The sequence below is a fragment of the Carica papaya genome, chromosome 2 (genome assembly GCF_054855325.1).
Source record: "Carica papaya isolate Zhongbai chromosome 2, ASM5485532v1, whole genome shotgun sequence".
In the NCBI taxonomy this organism is placed as follows: Eukaryota; Viridiplantae; Streptophyta; class Magnoliopsida; order Brassicales; family Caricaceae; genus Carica; species Carica papaya.
Genome location: NC_142310.1, coordinates 373,097 through 397,500, shown reverse-complemented (window position 1 = coordinate 397,500; position 24,404 = coordinate 373,097). Strand labels below are relative to the sequence as shown.

The 24,404-nt window shown below is 31.6% G+C and overlaps 4 protein-coding genes across 5 annotated transcripts; all 4 read right to left on the bottom strand.

The window, feature by feature from the left end:
• Positions 1 to 6,467: 6,467 nt before the first annotated feature.
• TET6 (tetraspanin6) lies at positions 6,468 to 8,768 on the bottom strand. 2 transcript variants are annotated; one of them, XM_088212402.1, is made up of 3 exons: positions 8,089 to 8,768; positions 7,244 to 7,560; positions 6,468 to 6,642 (listed from the first exon to the last, which is right to left on the bottom strand). In XM_088212402.1, the coding sequence occupies exons 1-3, from the start codon at positions 8,578 to 8,580 to the stop codon at positions 6,633 to 6,635; spliced, it is 819 nt and encodes a 272-aa protein (XP_088068528.1). In that variant the 5' UTR covers positions 8,581 to 8,768; the 3' UTR covers positions 6,468 to 6,632. The 2 variants fall into 2 exon arrangements, with proteins under 2 accessions (XP_088068528.1, XP_021911856.1); XM_022056164.2 differs by having other exon boundaries at positions 6,468 to 6,723; positions 8,089 to 8,765.
• Positions 8,769 to 10,141: 1,373 nt separating this feature from the next.
• On the bottom strand, positions 10,142 to 11,777 carry FRU (FER-like regulator of iron uptake). The gene is made up of 4 exons (XM_022056166.2): positions 11,286 to 11,777; positions 11,000 to 11,191; positions 10,652 to 10,825; positions 10,142 to 10,545 (listed from the first exon to the last, which is right to left on the bottom strand). Exons 1-4 carry the CDS (start codon positions 11,673 to 11,675, stop codon positions 10,456 to 10,458), a joined length of 846 nt encoding a protein of 281 aa, XP_021911858.2. The 5' UTR covers positions 11,676 to 11,777; the 3' UTR covers positions 10,142 to 10,455.
• A 730-nt stretch (positions 11,778 to 12,507) lies between these two features.
• On the bottom strand, positions 12,508 to 14,951 carry LOC110825686 (serine carboxypeptidase-like 28). Its single transcript, XM_088212401.1, has 9 exons — positions 14,484 to 14,951; positions 14,248 to 14,340; positions 14,049 to 14,141; positions 13,873 to 13,958; positions 13,512 to 13,763; positions 13,288 to 13,415; positions 13,080 to 13,175; positions 12,891 to 12,999; positions 12,508 to 12,814 (listed from the first exon to the last, which is right to left on the bottom strand). The coding sequence occupies exons 1-9, from the start codon at positions 14,881 to 14,883 to the stop codon at positions 12,662 to 12,664; spliced, it is 1,410 nt and encodes a 469-aa protein (XP_088068527.1). The 5' UTR covers positions 14,884 to 14,951; the 3' UTR covers positions 12,508 to 12,661.
• A 1,775-nt stretch (positions 14,952 to 16,726) lies between these two features.
• LOC110814656 (serine carboxypeptidase-like 27) lies at positions 16,727 to 22,257 on the bottom strand. The gene is made up of 9 exons (XM_022042203.2): positions 21,171 to 22,257; positions 20,985 to 21,080; positions 20,520 to 20,612; positions 20,333 to 20,418; positions 19,976 to 20,236; positions 18,592 to 18,719; positions 18,411 to 18,506; positions 17,461 to 17,566; positions 16,727 to 17,236 (listed from the first exon to the last, which is right to left on the bottom strand). The coding sequence occupies exons 1-9, from the start codon at positions 21,547 to 21,549 to the stop codon at positions 17,096 to 17,098; spliced, it is 1,386 nt and encodes a 461-aa protein (XP_021897895.1). The 5' UTR covers positions 21,550 to 22,257; the 3' UTR covers positions 16,727 to 17,095.
• Between the last annotated feature and the right edge of the window lie 2,147 nt (positions 22,258 to 24,404).

Genomic DNA, 24,404 nt, shown 5'->3' with positions numbered 1-24,404 from the left:
CTGAATTAATGAAAAATGTAAGTAGAAGCGTACCTGGATCTACCACGAAAAAATTATTCGCGTCCGGGAGTAGAATCTTCTGAATCAACATGATGCGTCAAAAATTAACTTTTTTTCTGGTGACGGAATTATAGAAAACCTTGTAATTCAGAAATCATAATCGCCTTTTATATCAACAAACTTTTACAATTCTTATTTCGTCCATCATAGAATGATAATATTACAAAAATGACATCTGTACATTGTAAACTCGTACTTAAATCCGATACATTAAGCTCCAATACTATTTTAACCGTATTTGATTACTTTTAAATAAATTCATTAAATTAATAGTCCGATACGTATATCAAAACTCACGTTAAACTCAGTGTCATAAAAAATTTAATAAATAATTAATACTTTTTTTCTTATAAAAAATTAAGGGTGAGAATTACAAATCGTATAAATTTTTATTTATAAATTAATTTTATTTTATTATAATTAATATATGTGTATCATTTAATAATAATATATTTTAAAAAAAAAAAATTCATTCCCCAATTGGGAACCTCACTTTTCAGAGAAGTCAACGTGAAAATAAAAGGATTATTTAATTAAAACATTTAGGGCAGATTAGTTTTAGTTAATCTATTGATTAGTAAGTATTAATTTTCAAATCATGGTTAGTTAAAAGCTTTTTTTAGATGAAATTCCAAGAATTTTTTTTTTTTTTTATACAAATCTCTGTAATCCCAATATAAATAGTTAACATTTAGTTAATTAATTAATTAATTAAATTAATTAAAAGAAAGATCTAATCATAATTTATAAAAAATCATACAAAAGTACTACAACCATTTATGTCTAAAAATAAGAATGTTAGTGTACTTATTTAGGTTAAGTATTTATATCGTACTTTTTGAATAATTTGCGCAATGATAATGAGAATGATGTGACTTTATAACTTATCGTATGTTTGAATTTTCTACGTACGTGATATTATTAAAATTATTTAATTAAAAAATGGTAAAAAAAAAAGAATGAAATAAATGTTGGACAATTAACTAGTTGTTGAAAGTGATTGAAAATATAAAATTATATATTCATGTTACGTGTGATTTTTTATTTTGATGTATTAAATTTTAAGACTATCGGTTAATATAAATGAAGACATTGAATAAAACAAATTAATTCATTAAATGGGGACCAAATAATATCGCATTTGTTAAGAGATAGGTAGTACGTATTTTTCGTAAGAAATGAATAGGCACGACAACATCCATATCGAATATCACTGGCCTATGTGAGCTAATGGGTCAGTATGAAAATTGTAATTTTTGTAAATATAAGGAATTTGAATTTTTCAATTCACGTGAAATAACGTCTGAATCTTCGCTCAGAAATGGTAATTACCCTGAAGATTTCTCGTAAAACATATAAAAAAAAATGCGGCGAAGATGCGATAGATCAACTTTAAGAATTAATCTCCAAAAATTTTTGAAGAGGAACAAGGTGGGGAGGCCCTAACAAACACTAAGACTTTAGTGGAATTGGGTTTCCCTAATATGACTGGAACATATGAAGAAATTTCAAAGGGTATATTTGGTTTCAATTTAGAGATGGAAGAAGTCTTGTTTGGATTGATGGAATAAGATGGGATGGGAGAGTGGTTCTTTTGAAAATTGACATCAATTTGCCTTCTTCTCAAGCCTACCATCCTTTCTCTCTCTATATATATAGAGAGAGAGAGAACCCACCAAGCAAAAAGGAGAACAAACATGTACGTGTAGTATATATATAGATATAGATATAGAGATATATATATGTGTGTGTGTGTTGAGTTTTAAGAAAAATATTCAAACTAGTTCAATTTGGGGTTGTAGCCTTTAAAAATCAAGGGACGCAAGTTGATGTCCTAAAAGAACACGGTGCATTAACGTTGTGCAAGTGGCTCGACGGCGTCCCTTTTATGGCATTTATCGAACAAAGAAATATCAGCCACCTATAAAAAAAGCTGATTACTGCTGTTGCTGATATTTTCTTCATATATATATATATATATATATACATACCCATATACAATATATAGTTATAATATTTTTCAAAAAAAAAAAAATAGAGTGAATTAATGTTTAACATCATATGGGTTTAGATTTTTATGATTTAATACATGTTATTTAATTAAATAATTGTTTATTAATAAACACATAAATTGATCTAAATTTGAAAAGTTTAATACATGAATAATTTATAGTAAATCGATAAAATTTATTGTACATATTCATTAATTACAAATATCTACGTAAATAGTTACATGGGATAAAGATATAGATAGATAGATAGATAGATTGAGAGATAGATACAATTATTTATTTGAGATCAACTCATTTAATGTAATATTCTTAATTAATTTTAGTATAATTAAAATTAATGTATAAATATAATTTCTTAATTCTTGAATTTTTTAATTTAATGTAAAAATGAAGAAAAATATGTGGAAGATGAAATTAAAAATAATTTTGAGAAAAATGAATGAAAATTTAGGTTATGAAGATGTTTTTTAAAGAAACATCGAAAATTACGAGTTAAAATACAATTTAAGAAAATTGTGTCACGTAGGACGTTCAGTCAGCAACCTCGACGAACCAGAGCACGCTGCGTGGCAAGTTACGCTGACGTGATGCCACGCGGGAGACTACACTGGCGATTCGCGTGCCCACGATCGGACGGTCCGAATTTGTTTCCACGTGCACGGACGATTCGAATATGTTCCCCCTTTAAACGCTATCGGACGGTCCAGATCAAATCGCGATGAACGGTTCAGATTCACTTCCTATTTAAATGTGATCAAACGGTCCAGATCAAATCGCGATGAACGGTCCAAATTTACTTCCTATTTAAACGCGATCGGATGTTTCAGATTAAAATGAGACAGATATAAATAACCTTCTTCACATCAAACCCTAACCCTAGCTGCCAAAACCCCCTGCCGAAGAAGAAGAGCTAGTCGCTGGGAAGGGAGTCGATCGTCACCTACCGCCGCGCCAGAGCCATTTTCGATCGCCAAAAGAGGTAAAATTTTCTCCATTCGCTTGAAATTCAAGTTTGAACACTCTTATGCCTAAATTGGAGCAAAAGGACCGGCGGATGAGCAGGAAATTGCGTGTAAAGTCTGGCGACGCCGCTGTAGAAAAAAGTAAAAACTGCCTCCGAAAAAGAAGAGCTAGTCGCTGGGAAGGGAGTCGATCGTCACCTACCGCCGCGCCAGAGCCATTTTCGATCGCCAAAAGAGGTAAAATTTTCTCCATTCGCTTGAAATTCAAGTTTGAACACTCTTATGCCTAAATTGGAGCAAAAGGACCGGCGGATGAGCAGGAAATTGCGTGTAAAGTCTGGCGACGCCGCTGTAGAAAAAAGTAAAAACTGCCTCCGATGAGACCCTTCTCGATTCTCGTTTCGTGTAATTTTTCCACCATTATAATCAACATTCCTTTCTTTACAAGTTGACCGAAGCAAAACATCCAACTGTGAATGTGAGCTGGCGGAGCCGCCGCATCGAAAAATTCCACCGCTGATAAGCTTTGATTTTTCGATTTTCTTGGCTAATCGAGCCCCCTTAACGTGTTTTCTCGCATGGATGAGTATAAAATCGGCCAAAAATAGCCAATCTGAGGTAAACAGCTGTCGCGAGTGGTGATGTCGTCGTCGAAGCACGGCGTAGCCGCTGTGCCAGAATTTCAGAATTAGCCAAAAAGGGTTTCTAACATTGATTTTGAACTTTTTGGGTTATTTCTAAATGCTTGGAGTATGTTTTAATCCCCAAAGAAAAATTTAGAAAACCTAAAAACCACCGATAGGTACAGCTAAAAGTTTAGTGTTCGGACACTAATTCGAATAAGAATCTCTCAATTTATTCCATGTTGTGGAATCGAATTTTAATTAATAATAATATGATATTTTTGTAATTTAAAAAATATTCATAATTAATTACAGATCACTAATAGAGTCAGAACTGGCTATTTATTACTGTTTGTCATGTTTAGCTGATTGGTTAATTTTACAGTTTCAAATGCATGATAATATACTGGAATTATATGATGATACGATTGTGTTTTCTTGATGCGTGTATTGCTTATTTTATGTGATTACAGTCAATTTGGGAAACTAAAAATTAAAGGTAAATGGAAAATTATTTAATTAAGTGAATGAATGAACGGTAGCCTTACTAGATATCCTAGGAGATGGTGGATAGACAGGGTATATAGGAAACTCTACCGTGAATGTTGCCTTATACCGAACGGGGTATTGAAAATTAGTATTTTGGCGCTCATACCAAACGGGATATGGAAACGGCCTATTTCACCATCATGCTGGACGGGACATTAAGGAATGATATTTTGCCGCTCATACCGGACGGGGTATGGGGGTGGCCATTAATTGAAAATGTTAAAAAATGGTTCATGCGTAGTAGGAACATCCCTATGGACTCTCATGAATACCAGTAGGCTGATAAAAGAAAAAGTTGTTGTTGTCGACTGATTGCTTATGAGATTATGATATTGTTTATATTATTGACTCTATATGTTAGTTTTGAAAATCTCGCTACGATAAGTATGCAGTAAATGATTTTATTTATGATAAACGAATTTACTTAAATTAAGAGCTCCATTAGTTGTTTTCATGATTTTTACCAACCTTCATTTTTGTGTCGATGAGTAGCGTGATATTCTTACTGGATAGTATAACTCACTCTTTCATCAATTATTTCAGATCAATATCTAGAACCCGATCTATAAGAGGGTTGCGAATTAAATGCCCAGTTGTTTATTTTCTATTTATTTATTTGATTTTTCGTTATTTCTTTTAAAATGGTTATTCCCGTATCTCTATTGGGTAATCTGAATTATTGTGTAAGGAATGTAAACCCTAACTATTTATTTCGCTTTCGCATTCAATTCATAATTTATTTTCTTTCAAGTTCACGAGCTGTTACATTCAAACTTATATATTTCAAATTAAAGACTTATATTTGTTATTTTCCAATGGTAAGATAAATAAAAAGTTTGGATTAATATTAAGGGACAATAAATATGGTACAATGATAGATCCATTCTTGTCCTGCTAGGCTTAAGTTGCACTACTTTTGTCTACACGTTTAGAAATATTCTTTATTGATTGAAGCATTCACTAAACGCTAATGTTCAAGTTTCAAAGACCAAAAATTTTAACTATGTCAATTCTGAGTTGATTGAGTCTTAAACAAAATATTGTATGTATAGGTTAGATTCAACATTCATTTTTTTAATACCAAACCCTAAAAAAAAAATTTGACGAATTTTTTAGTTTCAATTTTTAAAGATCATAATCAAAACTTCATGTTAATATTATCTATGTGTAAACCCAATTAATTTTGTCTTAAGAAAAAAAACAAACAATAAGCAAAAATGATTAAATTAAAAATATGTAATAGAGATTAATTGGTTTTGGGTAAATTTTTTTTTTTTTTTATGTATGTTTGGTTTTCTTAGGCCTAGACAATGTAATATAATTAAGTGGATATATTTATATATGTGTATATGGGGACAAATATGCACCATCGACTTTGTGTGTTGGCATGTGAGGTTCATATGAAAGTAGGGAATTATGTCTTGTAATTTTCTCTTTGGATCATGTATGTATACTTTTTTATCTTACGAAAAGTCTATATATATATATATATATATATATACATATACATACAAACAGATATATTCCTTAACTTATAGACATGGCATGTTTGGCTTCAAAGATTCCAAGAACCAATAAAGATTGTGGCAAAGCCCGATTGATTAACGATAAAGACTTGAAAAATACAATTTAATTTTGATTACAAAACATATATATCTATATATATATAGATATGTATGTATGTACATATACAAAGTGTATCTGTTGTCTCTCACTAAAAAGACAATTTAAAAAATAATTAAGGCAAGAAATTTCTGTGTGATTTAATTTAGTCTTAAAATATCATAATATTTCAATCTTGAATTTGTCAGAATTAACAAATCTGAATTGATCCTCAGTGTAATTTAATGAATTTAAAACTAAATTTTATCTTTGATTTTCTTAATTTTAAATTATAAGAAAGTCATTCATGTATATTTTATAATTATTTGACACACACACATACATATATATATATATCAATTATAATATAATTTTTTTAATAAAAATATACAAAGTCACACTCATTTAAAATTCATGTTCTCTTATAAATATATATTATAGGTATTTACTAATTTAACCCTTCACAGAGTTCAAAGTATTATATATATATATATAATAGATTTTAGCACAGAGGTTATTCATGTTCTACTTTATGATCAAATTCGATTTTACTTTATACAAATTTTGATATATATATATACATACATATATGTTGTATTCTACTAATATATATATATATATATAAAAGAGTAAAAGAAATCAGAAAAGATAGTGGAGTATGATCTTGGAATACAAATAAATAAATAAAGTGAGAAAGCACTCATCTTTCTGTACAATAATCAAAAGTAAAAGCATTGAAGACTGTGTTGTCTGAAAAAAAAAAAAGAAGACCTTCTTCCATGTCTTCACAGAAACCAAACTCATCTGTCATCTTCTTCCATATCTTAAAAGCACCTGCAAATTACATTTAACATCATGAACAGATTGATTTTACCTCACCACAGCTCTTCTTTCTTCCCATGCCACCATCTCCACCTGTAAAAATTTCAATGCTTTACCCAACAGCACTCTTTCAAACTCTGTAACATCCACATATACATGTTTCAACTTTATTTTTTTCTCATGGGCTGGTCATTCTCTCTTTCACCTTTCTCCTCTCTTCTTTTCTTTTTATATTGAAGGATATTCAACAATATCATCTGATTAAACAGTCCACTCGAGACTCTTGTATAATGCATATCTTTATTATATCTAAGAATCTTAGTTCTAGCTGTATCCTACATCCTAATTTTGATTAAAATAAATCACAAATTTGTACTATGTAATGATCGACTCCTCATTTTCAAACAACTTTTACTTTCTTTTTCTTCTTTTGCTCCTCTTTTAAATTCGATCACCTTGGTTTTTGAGAAGCATGGTGTTCTAAGAATTGACTTTTTCACATAATTTTAACTGATACCCAAATGATTCGTGAACTACTTTTTCTCATCTGCTTCGATCAAAATGATGAATTCATAAAATCATAAAGTTCGAGGGAGTTGATGAGATAAATTACCAATAGTAGTCCCATCTGGGTCGGACTTTGGTCATCCGGTTCTGACCATACGGGTAATCGGTTTCGGCCCGTCGGGTATTCTGAAAAGCACAACAACCGATGGAGTAAATCCCAATCAGTACGACGAGCATGACGACATTGAGTACAGAAAGCTTGTGCCAATCTCTCCGAACATCTTCCAGCACGCCGGCCTTGCAAGAATCGCACTCGTAGCAGAGCAGCGTCGCCGCATTGTTCCACCGGTAGCAATCCGGGTCTTGGGGCACCACGGTCACCATGTCGTATGTGCACGACGTTGGCGGCTTACAACAACCCGACTGTAATTCAAACAATTTTTAGATTAAATTGTTAGAGATAATAATTTGAAGACTTAATTAAAGAGTTTAAAATAATAATTGAAGAACTTTAATCTTATGTAAAATTAAGAACATAAATATGTGTTTTCTAAATTTTTATAAGTTATGTTTTATGAATTAAACTTCAATAGAAATCTTCTGAGTCTTTCTTCGCAATTATAGTTCATATTCATATATTTGAAATGTTAAGAATTGTATTAGTATTATATATATTTATGTATTTAAAAGTTTTTAGCAACAACTACTAATGAATTTCTTCTATTTTAACAAAATATTTAGCGTTTCTCAGTAAACTTTTCAACATAAATATGAAAAATTGTTCTTTGAACTTTTATCAAAAACCAGAAAATCAGAAAGTAATCAAGAACAAGTAGGAAATTAATGGAGAGGTTTGTTAAAATTTTGAAATCGAAGGAATTGAACGCAGAACAGATCAGGAACATATATGGATTCAACGAAATCAATTAGTTAATTAGAAGTAAAATTAACCTGAACGGGAGTCATGTCCTTCTCGAGGTAATCCAGAGGAGTCCATGAAGCAATCTTAGCGCAAGTCTTGGATCCTAAAATACAACTCCTAATCGTCCTCCAATACTCACTCTCCTTAATCCTTGTCCTCAGCCATGGATGATAATCCTGCAACCTGTACTCCTTATAAACCCTTCCCGCCACAGGAACTCCGCCTCCCTCACTCGTCACTACAAATCCGAACACCGTCAATCCCATCAGCGCTGCGATTAGGAACAACATCACCACCAGGTACACCCACAGAGCCCACGCCACGTTGAAACACGCTCCGATGAACCCCGCCAGTGAGATTATCAGCACGACGAAACCTAGCACCAGAAGCGGCGTTTGCAAAAAGCTTTCGCAGGTTGTGGAGCTCTTCGCCATCCAGAGTCCGCCGCCTATGATCGGAATGGATGCGAGGAGGGTGAATAGGTTGAGGAATCCGATGACGGTGTTGCTGAATCTGTACATGATTTTTCCGTTTGTTTTGCGGTGAATTTGCGCGCGAAGAAGCTGATTTAGTTTTTTTTTTTGAAGATGTTATGAAGCGTTTGATTTTTTGCAGAGCGTGAGACCAGCGGTGCAAATTATAAGGGCGTGTTTGGCTTGGTTTGATTTTGTTGGCGCTTATGATCAGCTTTTTTGATGGGTGTCTTTTTCTTTTATTTTATGTCTTAAAAGCTGATCAAAAATTCAAAATGTTCATCTACTTTCCTCTTTTATTTTCCTTTTTAAATATAAATTAAAAATTAGCATGCGTTAAAATCAAAATTTATAATTTTTTATAAAAAAAATTAGACGTACTAATTACTTAATTAAATAATAATTAATATAATTTATTTATAATTAATAATAATTTAATTTTTTATAATAATAACTCGGATTAAAACTACTAATTTTATAATTCAAGTATAATTAATCAATTTTTTAAAAGTATTAATTGGGTTTAAAATTGAATTCCATAAATAGAAATTTAAGCCCAACATCATATAATCATACATATAATTATATAACAATTAAAAAATTAGATACACTTTAGAAGTGATTGCATAGTGAATTTTTTAAATAAAATAAAATAAAAAACACTTCTTAGTCATTAAGGAACTTGACACTATAAATTAGAATGACTAAAATGCCATTGTGGCCATATTTGTTTATATATGTACATACACATATATTTGTATATATATATACATCTAAAATTAGTATAGTACATGTATTTTTTAAAAATAAAATTAATTATTTTATAAATATATTTATAAATGACTTAATTTATTAATGTATTGGTATAACTGTAACGAATAAATTAAATTAAATTTTAAAAATTAAAATCTCAAATTTAATTTTAAACATATATATATATATATGGAGTCTAATTACAATAATAAAATAAAATCATAATATACTTTCACAACCCACTTAAATTACTTGAGAATCCACCATATATGTATATGCCTCTATATATATATATATGTAGAGGCATGACTTGCTACTTACAAAGTGAATATTGTTGACTTGGATTATAGGCATGCTTCTTCCCAATTATATGACAGAAGAATCAAAATATTATTCTCCCCCTCCAAAAATATATATATATATATACATATATATATATATATATATATATATGTAAAGCATCAAATTCCACAATGTAAATGCCACAAGGCAAGCAAAGAATGAAGGAATAATAATTTACCAAGTTGCTTATTTTATTTTTTTAAAATTAAAATTAAAAAGAATAATGTAGGGCAATTTGGTAATTTACTTGAATTTACATGGGATTCTTCTTTTTTTTTTTTAAGTTCTTAATAAAGAATAATAAGATTGGGTTATCCATATATAGTTGAGAATAGAATAATGTTTATCTCTTGTTAATTTAATTTAATTTAATGTATTATTAATTATCTTTACGGCTCCATAAAGTAGTGCTACCACATCTCTATATTATAATTATAATATACATATATATATATATATATTATATATACACACACACACACACACCATCAATAATTATGCATATGGGGGTCTCGACTCTGTTTTAGTTTTATATATGTATAAATATAATAAACACATCTCAAATAATCGTGCCTATAGTTTTCTACTCTCTTCTTGAGAGTCAAGCACAATTTCAACATCTATAATTTGAGTGTATTTGTAATTTCAATTCAATAACTTTTTGAAAATTCAAGATTTAATAAATTATAAATTCTTTTACGATAACTTTTTTATAAAAGAGTTATCAAACTATCGGTAAAACTCGATAGCTACGAGTAACGGGGAATTATTATTGATGACTCGAGGGAGCGCGAGAGAAAGAAAGGTGACGAAGGTATAAAACACTTGTTAATGAAAATCAAATTCTTGGTTGATAAGTGCTCCAGTCACCCACAGCTTCAAATTTTGCAAGTTCAAACTCTGCTCACAATTTATCACCTGTGTTTTTTTTTTTTTGGACAAAAATTTAAAAAGTTAATTAGTAAAGTAATTAATTTTAAAAAAAAATTAAGGGAATTAATTAATTAATTAATTAAAGGCTTACATTAATTGTAAATGTTAATATAAATGTGTCGTCAACAGTAACCAAATTGGAATTTCTGATACAGAATGTTGTGAGCGATTCAAGAGCCTTATAGAGGGAAGCTGCAATCCCTTCTCCTCTCTGACAGACTAATCTCACGTAAAATTCTGATACTTCCACTTGAAATACATCCATCTACAAATTTACCCAAATGCAACAATTTAATTACTCATTATATAATATATATATATATACATACACACACAAACACAGGTATGGGTTATTTCCACTTTTCTGTATATGGGTTCGAATTACATCGTATGATCTTCAACGCAAGTGTTATGTAACTGTTGAAATTATAGATGTCACCTGCTTGATTCTTTTGGTAGGTGGTTTGTCGTAAGCTGCAAATTTGACGTTGTTATCTTTGCTTTCGGTTGATTGATGGCAGCCTGCTAAGGATGCTTCAAGGTTTGCAATGTCAGCTTTTAATTTCTTGGCCTGCATTTGCAAGTCTTCAACGTACAGGACAGCATCTCCGACTATCGACGCTTTATCCATCTGTTGGCTCAGAGAGTTTCACACATGTCGTCTACGAACAATATAAATATATATATATATATATGTAGAGGAGACTTATGTCCGACCGCATTACCTTAGTTATGTTAGGGACCAACGAACGCAGTGCGTAAAGCTTCTCCTTCATCCGACCCCTCCTCTTTCTCTCGGAGACTAGGGTTCTTGATCTGTCCATTCTAGTTTTTCTCGCAGCAACAACGTTGATGGTAGTGGAAGAATCATCTTCTTCCTCCGGTGCATCCAAACCCGATACTACACCCGCACTCGGTACTAACGTGTCGCCAACGATGTTGAAATCAAAGTCGATCTGTGCCGGAGGAGGATCAAGGAAGCAGGTACCGACGTTACCGTCGCCAACGGGCTCTTCGTCTTCTCCTCGAATTAGATTGATGAACTGATCAAAGTTGGGATCATCCAAGAAATCATGTAATTCGTACTCGTTGATCTGCAACGAATCCATTTGCATATATAAATCACAAGATGATCCGCAAAGAGTTTATATAATTTCTAGTGTGAAAGGCATCGAATATTTTGGATATATTTTATATTAATTTCATCATGTCGCCAAAGTTTACATGTATATTTTCTGTGTGAAGGGAATCAGAAATTGGATTTACTGTTCATAATTTAATCATGAATGTGACCTAAGTTTACGTATATACTCTACTAAATATATACATATAAGTAATAATATAATCATGTCGTCTAAGTTTACACATGGGATCTACTAAATTATATATATATATATATATATATACATATATAAATTAAAGGAAGTCAATATAATAGTGTAAATGAGCAAATAAGCATCTGGTGGGAGGTCCATCTGGGGGGGGGTCAACTATATACTACATACAAACTAAACTTCTATTTTTTAAAATAAAATTTTAAAATATTTCATTTATTAAAAAATAAATAATAACAAAATAATGGGTAATACAATCTTCTAAAAAAAAAAATAATTAATAAATTAATAAATTAAATCGTAAATTTATTAAATTAAATATTATTAATTGGTATTATAATATATTAAAAAAATTACAAGTTTTATTTCTTGAATAAAATTTAAAATTCATGAAGTTTAAGTAGAATGGTAAAAGCCTTTTAACTATTGAATTGTGCATGTACATGTGATTATATATATATATATATATAGGTATATGTGATTATAAAATTAAATTAGTGGGACTTATGATTTGTTAATTAGGCCCGGCCCAAAATATATTAAAATAATATTTATTTGTAACTTTAGAGTATCTGCAGAATGAAATTAACTTATTGTATAGTTAAAAAGCATTCGTGTATTAATTTGTTACAATGCTATAGAATGTGAAATTAAATACAAAAAATAATGTATAAGAAACTGTAATTGTTACGTACAAAAATAATTAAATGTGATATAATTGATTTAAACAATATAATATATAATATATATATGTATATGTATATGTATCAATTTGAAGGAGAAGCTGGTAATGTCTGGTTCTTCAAAAAGTGGCTGAATAATATTAGGGCAAGCCGAGGTTGACTCAATGGAACCTCATGTCCTGCTCCTCTTACTATCACATAAGTCAGTCCTTTGTATACTTCACTCCACCCACCAACCTATACATATATAACCCATCAATACAGTATTAATATATATGTATATGTATATACATACGCAGGGAGAGAAACTAACCTGTCCATGGTTGTCATACCAAGCATGCCAACTGGTAACAGTCTTGAGCTCGAGAGCTTTAATGGAGTACCGAGTTCCAGTCAGTGGCAAAATAGCGTCTGTATCACCACTGTCGATGACACACCATTTTCATTACAGTACATAAATAATAGTAATAATAATAATAATAATAATAATATATTAATTTACCTGAATACCCAGATTCTAATACCAGCTGCTATAAGTTCTTTGAAGACAGGAAGCATTGACTTTGGGGAATCAGTCCAGTTCCTCCTAATAACAGAACTACACCAAATACAATGTATAGACAGAAAAATATTAGAGTTAATCAATAATTATTTAACTAATTAAATGTGTTTTAATGGTAATAACAACAAATTAATTAAGTAATTAGCACCTGCAAGTAAGCCAAGGACGTGGAATCCCAGTAAGGTTTGCATGGAGAGCCTTCTGAACATCTGGGTTGTTCATGTATTTTCTCGTGTAATTCACCACACACTCATCGTGTCCTCTGAATTTCCATGGCTGAAATTCCAAGTATTATCTTCTTTCTCTTAAATTCATATGTATATGTGTATATGTATAGGTGGGGAAACAATAACAGGGATAATATATAATTACCAGGGAATGGTTTAAATTTTGCTTGGGCAAATTACAGGGATCCCCATAAATGTCGTAAGGGTCAATGTTTCCGAACTCGGAGTAAGCCTGAGTCAAGGCCGAGTTACATCCATTTCTGGGGAACAAGAACGAGTCATGCGGACAGTACTTGCTGAGTTGCTTGTAGGTTGAATCGGATATCAGTCCATGATTCCACCAGTACTCGTGTGTTCCAACATTGTCCCAGTAATTATCTATTAGCGGGTTACCCAACTGCCGTAATTTTTCAAAAACCAATCATAATTAATTTAATTAAGCAAGATTAGTGATTAATTAAAAATTTAAATTGCATGAATGGTACTAAATTTTTGTATTGACTAACCAAAAAACCTTTAAAATTAATTTCGGGATGCTTCGCGCCTTTGTTTCTCCATACTATTACTCGAGATAATTCTGGAATATAATGACCTAAAAATTTTATTTAACAAAAATAAGTATGTATTTATATAAAAAAATTATGAATATTACAGTAATTAAATGAAGATTTGGGGAATTTACCTGCATAGCTTTCTCCACTAATGTAGAAAGGCCTATGCTTGTATTGGGGAAATCTCTCAAGCCATTTTACTAGAAATTTATAAGCATCTTTAGCTGCATTTTAACAGTAAACAAACATTAAGGTCATATATACATATATATATATATATATATATGTTTATATAATCTGGGTTTGGAGAGAAATTACAGCAAGAGTTACCTGTCCTCTTGTCACCAACTGATGAATCTGATGAGGTATTAGAATAGGAAAATCCAACACCAGCAGGTGAATCCAGGAAGAGCAGATTTGCCGCTGTAATATTGCAAATTACATCATTCCCCATTCTTCCATCCTCTCAGTGTATTTAATACATGTATGTATCAATACAATTCAACATGTAACAGGCATAGATTCACTTTTAGATAACTCTCTTTCAACAGAATTACTACACGTACCTTTGTTCCAAGCATACGGATTCAAATGAAGTGTTCGACCATCGGGTTGGGCCCGAAAAGGCCCAACTTCCTCGGACGCTCCGTAAGCGATCGAAGAACAGCCTGGCCCACCGTTGAGCCAAAGAACAATCGGTCTTGATTCGGGTTGAGCTGTCTCATGGGCCTCGACAAACCAATAAAAGAGGGCCCGACCGGCTCGAGAGTCGACGGTGACGTAACCGGAATATTGGGAGAAGTTGACATTTTGGGACAGCCCAGGCATCTTAATGATCTTATCATTTTGTTGATCTTGAATGTAACTAGCATTGACCATACTTGTAGAGATTGGAAAGTGAAATACAAAGAAAAACCCTAAAATTGAGAGGAAGAAACCTAGAGAACTCTTGAAAAATATTTCCATGGAGGATGATCACAAATTTTGAGGAAGGTTTTTGATTTGGGTATCTCTTCATCAATTTGGGTTTTATGTGTTGTGATAACTGGATGTTAGGTTAGTGTTAGAATTGACTTTTTTTAAAATATATATATATATATATATTTCATTAAATTCTCACATACATATATAATATAATATAATATAATATAATGTGGTATAATCTCTCTTGTACCAATAACAGATTGTGGAAAATTTTGGGGTTTCTAAGTATTTTTTCTAATTTTTTAATAGGGATGTTGATCTAATTTTAAACCTAAAAGTCAAATTAGGTATGTATTTTATTGTTTGATTTGAGGTTTCATTGCCTTGTACAAACTGCAATTGCCATATGCCAATGTCTACTTATATAATATGAGGTGGGTAATTATACATATATGTGTATATATATATATATACATATTATAAGGTGGATATTTTTTTTATGAGAGGATGGTTGTTTGTTTCGCATAATAAAAAATAAAATAAAATAAAATAAAATTGAAGAATAATTCTTAGTTGGTCTATTTGGTAAGCAACCTTATAAAGTTTCTTGTTCATGAAGTTATTTTTAAAGTTTCAATTCAAATTAAAATAAATTAATTATCATAAAATATTTTTTTTACATAAAAAAATATAATAAATTTATTTAATCAATGTAATTGCAACTAATACATTATTAAATTAAATTAATTTTACTAAATTAAATATTATAAATTAATCACTGTCAATTAATAGTACAATCACGAAATAACAAACTCTACGTTTTCGGTTATTTTTTAAAAATTGTAATCCACCGAACAAATCAAATAATTATTAAAAACGTTAACTATTTTGTATGTTTGAAATAAATCATAAACTATATCTAATTATCCTTATAGTAATAAGATTATATTTTATATTGATTTTTTCTGTAATTTAAAATATTGTTGATTTATATCAGATATAAACTGAATAAATTATATATAATAATTTGTTTTTTAATGTTATATTAGTTCAAATCACGTGACATTTAATATGAATTAATAAATAATAAAATTACTAAAATTATATTTTATCATATGGTATATGCATATACATGTATGTGCGCGTGTGTGTGTGAGAGAGAGAGTGAGATTGGTCTACTGATCAAGGCAAGGAAGATAGATGAATATCCGCCGCATGTTGGTTTGACCAAACGCATCTTGACTTTCATCGAGGGAAAGTCGAACAATCTGACGCCTCGTATTAGTGGGACGACCTCAAATTAAACAACTTGCCCTGATCGAAAATCGTTGAAATATTTATAAATAAAAAAAGTGAAAACACCCATACGTATATATATATATATATGTGTTTAATTCTATATATTAAATCTTATTATATATTTTTTATAACATTTTCTTGATTTTCAAGATAGTCAAAGAGACTTTTGGGCCGATCATTTCCTATTCACGAAGGCATCTTTACATATATATATATATATAACATCCACAAACCTAAATATATAGATAGAGCTTTATAAAAAGATTATTCAATGATTTCGTCATTTCTCTAAAAATATATAGTTTAAATTTTTAGTTATTTTTTAAAATAAAATATAATATATAAATTATACTTCATTTTCTTTAAAAATTTTAAATTACTTTTAAATATTTTATAAAAAATTTTACGACTAACGCTAAAAATTTTTAAATTATTTTTAATATTTATTTAAATATTTATATAATTTTTAAAAAATTAAAAATAAATAAATAATACGATTATATTTTAAATTAATTTACTATAAACTGCAATTAGTAATTCGATATTTCAGAAATATTATATAAATAAAGCAATAAAATCAAGAATCTAAGACTGAATTTTTCCCACAATTTGAACTTTTTCTAGAAATAATAATTCTTCATAAATACAAGAAACAGAGACCAATCACTTATTGAAACCCCATTAAAGAATGAACTGTATGCAAATGTATTCTACAAATCTCTTTTCAGATTGTAATGGTTTTACTTCAAGAGTTCAATCTCACCTCATCCTTTTCACTAAAACAGACTGTACCCAGAAAGCAAAAGGCAACTGTAAGTTCAGAAATCATGCCACAGGGGCAGAGAAGAAATGCTTCTTTTTCCTTTCTCTCCACCCCAGCAATGGATATATACTACTATACATGAATGGTTTCTACCTGACCTCCCAATTATTCATCAAATAAGTTTAAATGGATTTATTTTGGCATTGGCTTGTTCTCGAGAAATGATCTGAAAAGAATGAAAGCTTGTCGCGGCCGGTGGAGGGGAACTTCGTGTCCTGCTCCGGTTACTGATACAAAAGTTAGGCCTTTATATACTTGGCTCCACCCGCCAACCTGCATCGTAGGAGAACAATTCTTGTGAAGAGATTATCGCAATAACAGCTTATTTCGATCCAATTCAAATTCTAGCTTCACTTGTAAAGAGAAGAATAAAGATCGTCTAATTTAAATCGAACGAGAAATCGAATCTTTATCGCATTTGTATTATATTTTCATTACCATTTCATAGTATGTCGTTGTGGAAAGTTATAAAGAACATATCTTTAACCAACATTTACCTTTCCGTTGTCATACCACGGGTACCAGTTGGTGATAGTTGGTAAGTTGAGGGCATCAATTGAGTATCGAGTTGCAGTTACAGGAACCACTGCATCAGTGTCTCCACTGCACAAAGAGATCAATCAGAAAGATTTTCAGAAGAAAAAGCATAGCCAAAAATGTCTGACAAAACCTACAGTAAGTCATAACAGAATAATATTAGTTTGACAAAATGGATGAGCACTGAGCATGACTTCTTCTGAAGTGGATCTAATAATTATGTAATTTTGTTAGTTGTATTTGTTTTTAAATTACTTAGGATAATTAAGGTAATATGAGTTCCATTAAGGAGATTATAGGCTCAATTAAAGAAATTTACTGTCAGAAACCTTACTCGTGGCTCCAATCTGGGAAGAAAGAGAGAGATAATAGAGAAATGGAGACATAGATTTGCTTGAGGTAAATAGATTTTCTTGATGATTTCATTCATAGAGATGTGGCTGATGTATGCATTTTCCTTTTTACCCCTTCTTCTGTAGGACACCACCAGCTTCTTGACATTTACCTTCTGATTTTAATCCTTATCATTTTGATATTATCTTTTTCTGGTTGTTATTAGAAGGTCTTTAAAAGATACTAATAAATGGCAATGTATTTAGGCTAAGTTGACTTTTTTCGAGTCTAATCAAGGAACTATTATGTCATTTTCTTGTAAACACGATACATATCAAAGACACTCCACGTGACATATATCATAGATACTCCATGCATTACAAACAGAATGCACCCTGAAAACCAGCTATTATGGAGGACTGAAGAGGTGTTAGTGGGTAAGGTGCAGAGCAGTAAACTATAGACTTTGCTTCAGGAAGTCAACTTGTTCAATGAGAAAATTTTCTAACTTCAACAAATTCACCAACACATTGGAGAAACTAGGAAGGTATTAAGGAATGAGTCTGTGCAGAATTACCTGAATACCCATATCCTAATGCCAGCAGCAATGAGTTCTCGGTATATAGGAAGCATAGAGAGCGGAGAATCTGCCCAGTAATCTCCAACAATATCACTGCAAAAGATAGAGATTTGATAAAATCAAAGGCAAGAAACTAGTAATGTTAAGAATATCTAGAACTTCCTAAGAAAAAACTTACCTGCATGCTTTCCATGGGTAAGAAATTCCAGTTACATTTGCATGGAATGCCTTCTGAACTTCTGGGAGATTGAAATACACATTCGAATATCTCTCAGTGCAAGGATCATATGCTCTGGACATCCATGGCTGAATTTTAAAGTAAGAGTTAGCTCAAAAAAAAAAAAGAAATAAACAAATAAAAACGGTTTTGAGAGGAATGATGTTACAAGGCAACAAAAGGATCTTATTTCGAGATAGTAAAATAAAATTACATGGCATGTGCAAGTCGAATCTAGCAGCTCTTTTTACTTTCTTATCTTCTTCTGGCTAGGGAGACGGGCAGGGGATGAAACAAACAAATTCAAGCATCTAAATCAAAATGCAAATTTCTAATAGTATTTCCATTTCAGATTTATGCAAAATTGTATCGTATATGTGTTTGAAATATACAAAATTAATTTGGACCTAGCACAAAATTTTAAACAGAACTATAAAGAGTTGAAGAATATTCCTCCTTTTTCCTCCTTTTGCAAGCTTCTTTTAATTTACCACACCAAAATTTTACACAATACCATGTGTTTGGCATTACTCATTGAAAAACATTTTTCTAGTTGACCCATGCCAATTTATACCTTCTGCATTTTTTTTAAATGAGTGGGCCACAAGCATGTTAACAGAAAAGGCAAACCAGCATTCAGATAATACCGATATGTCACTTAACTCTTGAGGGTCCCCAACAGCTTCAAACTCAACATGAGTAACCAAGTTGAGCCCACAAATTGAATGCCAAGCCCCATTTGGAGACCAAACATAAAGATATTTCTAAAATTTTGTGGAAGCCAACATTATTCAAGTTTATTTTCGTAAAAGGAAAATATGAGATTATTTTCGTGTAAATATGCGTGAACTACCAGCATTCTCAACTAACCTCAGATTCATTTTTCCCCAAAAAATCATTCTAGGAGTCTAACAGGTACAACAAAATATGCATATTTATCTAACACTTGCTGTTGTTTCTATGGACAAGTTGTTTCTAATAGTGTTTCTAAGGAAAAATTATCACTTGACTCGTATTTAAATGTTGTGAGAATGTCATATTTCATTACATGTTAACCCAGATCATAGCTTTTCAACTATATTTCCAAATAGCTCCCCAGATTCAATATCAGAAGCCTAATGATTGAAGTGCCAAAGCCTGCTGAAAACTCAGAAACAAACAAAAAATTACAATGACAAGCCCCTTTCACGAGAGGGACATCACATCAGACTGCAGAGAATTTCAATTCAGACATGAAACGTCTCACCATTTCATGTCTATATTCTATTTACTTTTTTTACTATTGACAATTACTGAGAACCTTAAATCAACTTGTTAGTAAACAAAACGATTCAAGAAAGCTTACATAATGACCCCTTAGGTTGTGCCTCAATGATGCAGTGTCATTGCAAGGTGGTGTGAAGATGCTATATGGATCAATATTTCCTTGCTCCAGTTCTGCAGCTCTGAGGGCATTCGTGCATTCCAATGAAGGATGCTGAGAAGATCCAAAGTCACAGGCAAGACGTAGATTTCGATAGGTTGAATCAGAGATCAAACCATGGGTCCACCAATATTCAAAGGTGCCAATGAAATCATGGTAGTCATCAGTAACAGCATTTCCTACCTAACTCGAAGCAAAAAGAAAAACAGAAGCCCGTAAGAAGTCCAAGAACTTGGAAAAACTCTAATTGAAAATGTCTCTTAAGGCATAAATTCTTACCAAGAAACCTTTGAAATTAATAATGGGGTTCTCAATCCCCTTATTTCTTTCATATACAATTTGTGACAACTGAGGAACATAATGACCTGAGACATTTATCCAAAGTTTGGCCCTTTAATCAGCACATTAAGCATCCAATAAAAGTTTCCAGAAGCAAAAGACTGATGAAAAGGCTATAACTTAATACCTGCGTAACTTTCTCCAGCAATGTAGAAATCTCTATGCTTGTACTGCGGAAACCTTTCGAACCAATTGACAAGAAACACATATGAATCTTCAGCTGCAAATTTACAAACACCAAGAGACCCAAAAAACATCTAGAAAAATCAACCATTCCATACATCATTTGAAACATACTTCGACTATATCTGAAACAAATCCGAAATTTATATGGGTTCCTTACCAAATATATAAGTATCTCAACTAAAAAACAGAATTGCAAATCTAATAGAATTTGGAATTCATTAGTCCAATCCTACGCAAAATTTCATATGAACTCAAATTTTATATCTCGCAATAGATTTGCATTTTTCCTCAGTACATTTACAAATGAATGCCACATAAACTCTGCATTTTGTTCCAAACATAATCATGAGCCATTAACATACGACAAATACTTCATTCAAGACAATTAAGAAAGTAAAAGAATTACCTGTTCTCCGGTCACCAAATGTGTACAAATCTGATGAGGTATTCGTATATGAGAAGCCAACACCGGCTGGAGATTCGAGGAACAGCAAATTCACCACTAACAACACATCAAATTGTAAAAACAAATCAATATAAAAGTAAAATGGATGGTACAATATTTTGCCTCTGTTATAAAATTGTGACATACATTTGTTCCAAGCATAAGGATTGGAGTAAAGGCTCTTCCCATCAGGCCTAATCCGAAAAGGTCCAATCTCTTCAGCTGCTCCATAGGCAACAGAAGAGCAACCAGGACCTCCATTGAGCCACAAGACCAGTGGTCTTGACGCGGGTACACGACTCAGTGGTGACTCGATCAACCAGTAAAACAATGCCCTCCCAGCTTGTTGATTCACTGTCACATAACCCGAGTACTGAGCAAATCCAACATCCTTTGGCTGCCCAGGTAATTCAATAATTCTGTCTCTCTCTTGTTCTTCCAGAGGAGAAAAAGAAAATGCAAAGCAAATACAGAGTAAAAGCGATAAGAAGACGATGAAACAAATAGAAGATGCGGAATTACCCATCAAGGAATCAATCAATAAAGAACAAAAACAAGAAGAACCCAGGTACAGACACCTTAAAAAATTACTGCTGGGTCTTCAAAATAAATATTCTAAACCCAAAATGGAAAATTCCATGAAAGGGAATCACAAGAAATTACAACCCACAAACAGCTGGATGAAAAAAACAAGAATACCCAAAAACAGCAAATGTGGGTATTCAATGAATTTAACCAGGAATCCTAAAACAAACCAAAACCCAGATCCCAAAAGATCTCCGGAGTTAGGAGAAAAAGAATGAGGATGTGAGGATAGACATGAATGGAATTTGGGTATTTAATACGAGATCTAATGATTGATATTAGTTGTGAGAATGAGGTGTGAAGAGCATGAGTGTGGAGCTCAAAACCCACGCAGTTTGTCCTTAACGGTGTATTTAATTGGTGGGTTTGTTGACTAATCAAAAAAGCCATGAACTTTTCTGGGTTGCTTCTTGCTTTTGCTTCAGTCAGGCGTTTGACGGAACAGGTGAGAGGCGCACATGGACATGCGTTTGCTTGAAGACGTGAAGTTGACAGCTGATTACTAAACAATTAGTTAAAAGTTTAGAACAAACAAAGTTTTCAACAGCTTTTAGACTGATTTTTTGGTGAGAATACTACGAAAATGATGCGTGCAAGAAGCTGTTCCATTATTTTGGTTCTTGTTTAAATTCATTTTAATTGCTCTGTAAAATTTTTAACAGACACTTTTTCATTACCATTACAGACTGAATCATATTATATTAGTAAAAAATCTGAAAAATATAGAAAATTATTAATGATTCGTAAGTGTGATTGGCAGGGGATGACCCACATGTCCAACTAACAAATGCAGACAGGAATTAAATGAAGAAATTTGCGGTGGTTGATAGCGATTGGCAGCAATATGACATTGGAAACTCATTTGCATACTCCAACTCCATATCTCCACCTCCCCCCTCAATTCGAGGATGAGACTGGAAAAAAATAATAAAAAAACAAACAAACAAACAAACAACAAACAGAAAAGGAGAGAAAATGATAGATGGAATGTTGGTTTGTAATTGGAGAAAGAGGATTGACCAGAAAGGGAATGTTAATTTTCATAAACATTGAATTTTAGCCCCCTCCCCTCCTCCCCTTTTTGCTTTTTTACAGATGAATTTTACCAAATTGATTATTACCCACATGAGCTTTTACCAAGATTCAAGCTTACAAAACCTCCAAGCACTTATATTTTCAAAGGCACATCTCAAACTCAATGCATATTTTATTTACTCAGCACAAATGCAATGATTTCTTCGACAACATATATTAATCTTTCAAGTTCAACAACTATAATTAAACTACATATAATTTTTCTTTTGTGGGTATTAACTTGTGATTACTGTGCTTAACAATGGGCCTAGTTAACATTTCCATACCACCTCAATTCTTACTAATAGTAGGCCTCCATTCGATTAGTTCAATTGGGCCTTTTCATATATTTGCAAAAGCCAGATTTTGCAACCCACTTAGGCTGCCGGGATGAAGTCAAAAATCCATGTCCTGAAATAGCTGATAGCTGACTCCGCAACAGCAAAATGGATTAGCGATGAGCGGGTGCCAAATCAAGGGTTTGAAAAACGTGCACCTCCATATATTTTAATGGTATGCCGCCCCATCAAGCATCTACCCTTTGTCAATCTATTAGTGTATTTTACACTCTATTTTTTTTCTTGTTTAAAAAATTTAAAATACTACACGTAATATTTTTTTTATTTATAATAAAATTCAACTCTTTAATTATTATAATTTTAAGAATATGAATATAAAATTATTAATTTTATTAAATTAAATATTATAGATTAATAAATTTTACATAATTCATAAATTATAATATTTAAATATAATACAATTTATTAGAGTATTATATTGTTGGTAAATATATACACCAGTGATGCACTGAATAAAAATTTATATTTAATTTTATTAAAAAATAAGTAAACTTAACTTTGACTTTAAATGAATAAAAATAATTAAAAAATAAAAATATTAATAAACCCGATTATTATTTTATTTCATAAAATTATGTGGCTTTTAACGAATATTAAGGAATTTTATTTTGTAATTACTTAAAAATTATTTAAAATTTTAATAATTAAATTACGAAAAATAAACTGTTAAAAAACAAAGTGTAACGTAGGAAATTAATGACTCAATGCGGTCGGTCCTTAAATTAGGAATATAATAATTTAATTTTAAAATTAATTATTAATTTATTAATATTACAAGAGACGTTATATTGAATTATTTTTATTGGTAGGTGTTTGTCGTTTTGAACCCCCTCGGCAATGGCAAAAACGTAATATCACAAAAAAGTCGTGGATTATCGAAAGAAGGAATCGTATGATCCTACCGACGAGAAGGGGGAAGATGCCGCATTAGATTCTCCACGTCAGCCCTAAATTTTCCTTCGCTGCGCGCTCTTCTCGCGGGGTGGAACGAGTTTGCCCGTAATTTAATCAGATGCGAGATCGGCACGCGCGGACTCGCACGTGCGTGAGTGTCCGGAGACCCCAGTTCACGCCAAACCCGATCGTGTTACACGCGTCTCCGTTCCGCACGTGTCCCAGCCCCTGCGATGACGTCGTCAAAATTGTCGTGTTTTGGCTTTGACCCCGTCCGTGGATCTTCGAGGCGGGAAAAACTGAATTTACCCGAAAGCCCTCGTACACTCTCTGGAATTACTAAATTATCCTTCATTTTGGATGACGTAATATTTTTTTTTCAATTGAACGGTTTTTTAAAGTTTATAAAAATTTAAATTTTTCAATTTTATTATTTTTTAATATTAATATTTGGGTAATTTTACTTCTA

Excerpts from the sequence above, each read along its gene's own strand:
- TET6 (XM_022056164.2), bottom strand. The coding sequence starts at position 8,580 with ATGTACAGATTCAGCAACACCGTCATCGGATTCCTCAACCTATTCACC. Across the intron at positions 7,561-8,088 it reads AGGACATGACTCCCGTTCAG|TCGGGTTGTTGTAAGCCGCC; the intron begins GTTAATTTTACT and ends TTTGAATTACAG. Across the intron at positions 6,724-7,243 it reads CCCAGATGGGACTACTATTG|GTGGAGATGGTGGCATGGGA; the intron begins GTAATTTATCTC and ends AAATTTTTACAG.
- FRU (XM_022056166.2), bottom strand. The coding sequence starts at position 11,675 with ATGCAAATGGATTCGTTGCAGATCAACGAGTACGAATTACATGATTTC. Across the intron at positions 11,192-11,285 it reads TGGTCCCTAACATAACTAAG|ATGGATAAAGCGTCGATAGT; the intron begins GTAATGCGGTCG and ends CTGAGCCAACAG. Across the intron at positions 10,546-10,651 it reads TATTAACATTTACAATTAAT|GTGATAAATTGTGAGCAGAG; the intron begins GTAAGCCTTTAA and ends AAAAAAACACAG.
- LOC110825686 (XM_088212401.1), bottom strand. The coding sequence starts at position 14,883 with ATGGAAATATTTTTCAAGAGTTCTCTAGGTTTCTTCCTCTCAATTTTA. Across the intron at positions 14,341-14,483 it reads TCCGTATGCTTGGAACAAAG|CGGCAAATCTGCTCTTCCTG; the intron begins GTACGTGTAGTA and ends GCAATATTACAG. Across the intron at positions 13,416-13,511 it reads AAAATTTAAACCATTCCCTG|CCATGGAAATTCAGAGGACA; the intron begins GTAATTATATAT and ends TTGGAATTTCAG.
- LOC110814656 (XM_022042203.2), bottom strand. The coding sequence starts at position 21,549 with ATGGGTAATTCCGCATCTTCTATTTGTTTCATCGTCTTCTTATCGCTT. Across the intron at positions 21,081-21,170 it reads TCCTTATGCTTGGAACAAAT|TGGTGAATTTGCTGTTCCTC; the intron begins GTATGTCACAAT and ends ATGTGTTGTTAG. Across the intron at positions 20,613-20,984 it reads ATTTGGTGACCGGAGAACAG|CTGAAGATTCATATGTGTTT; the intron begins GTAATTCTTTTA and ends GTAAATTTGCAG.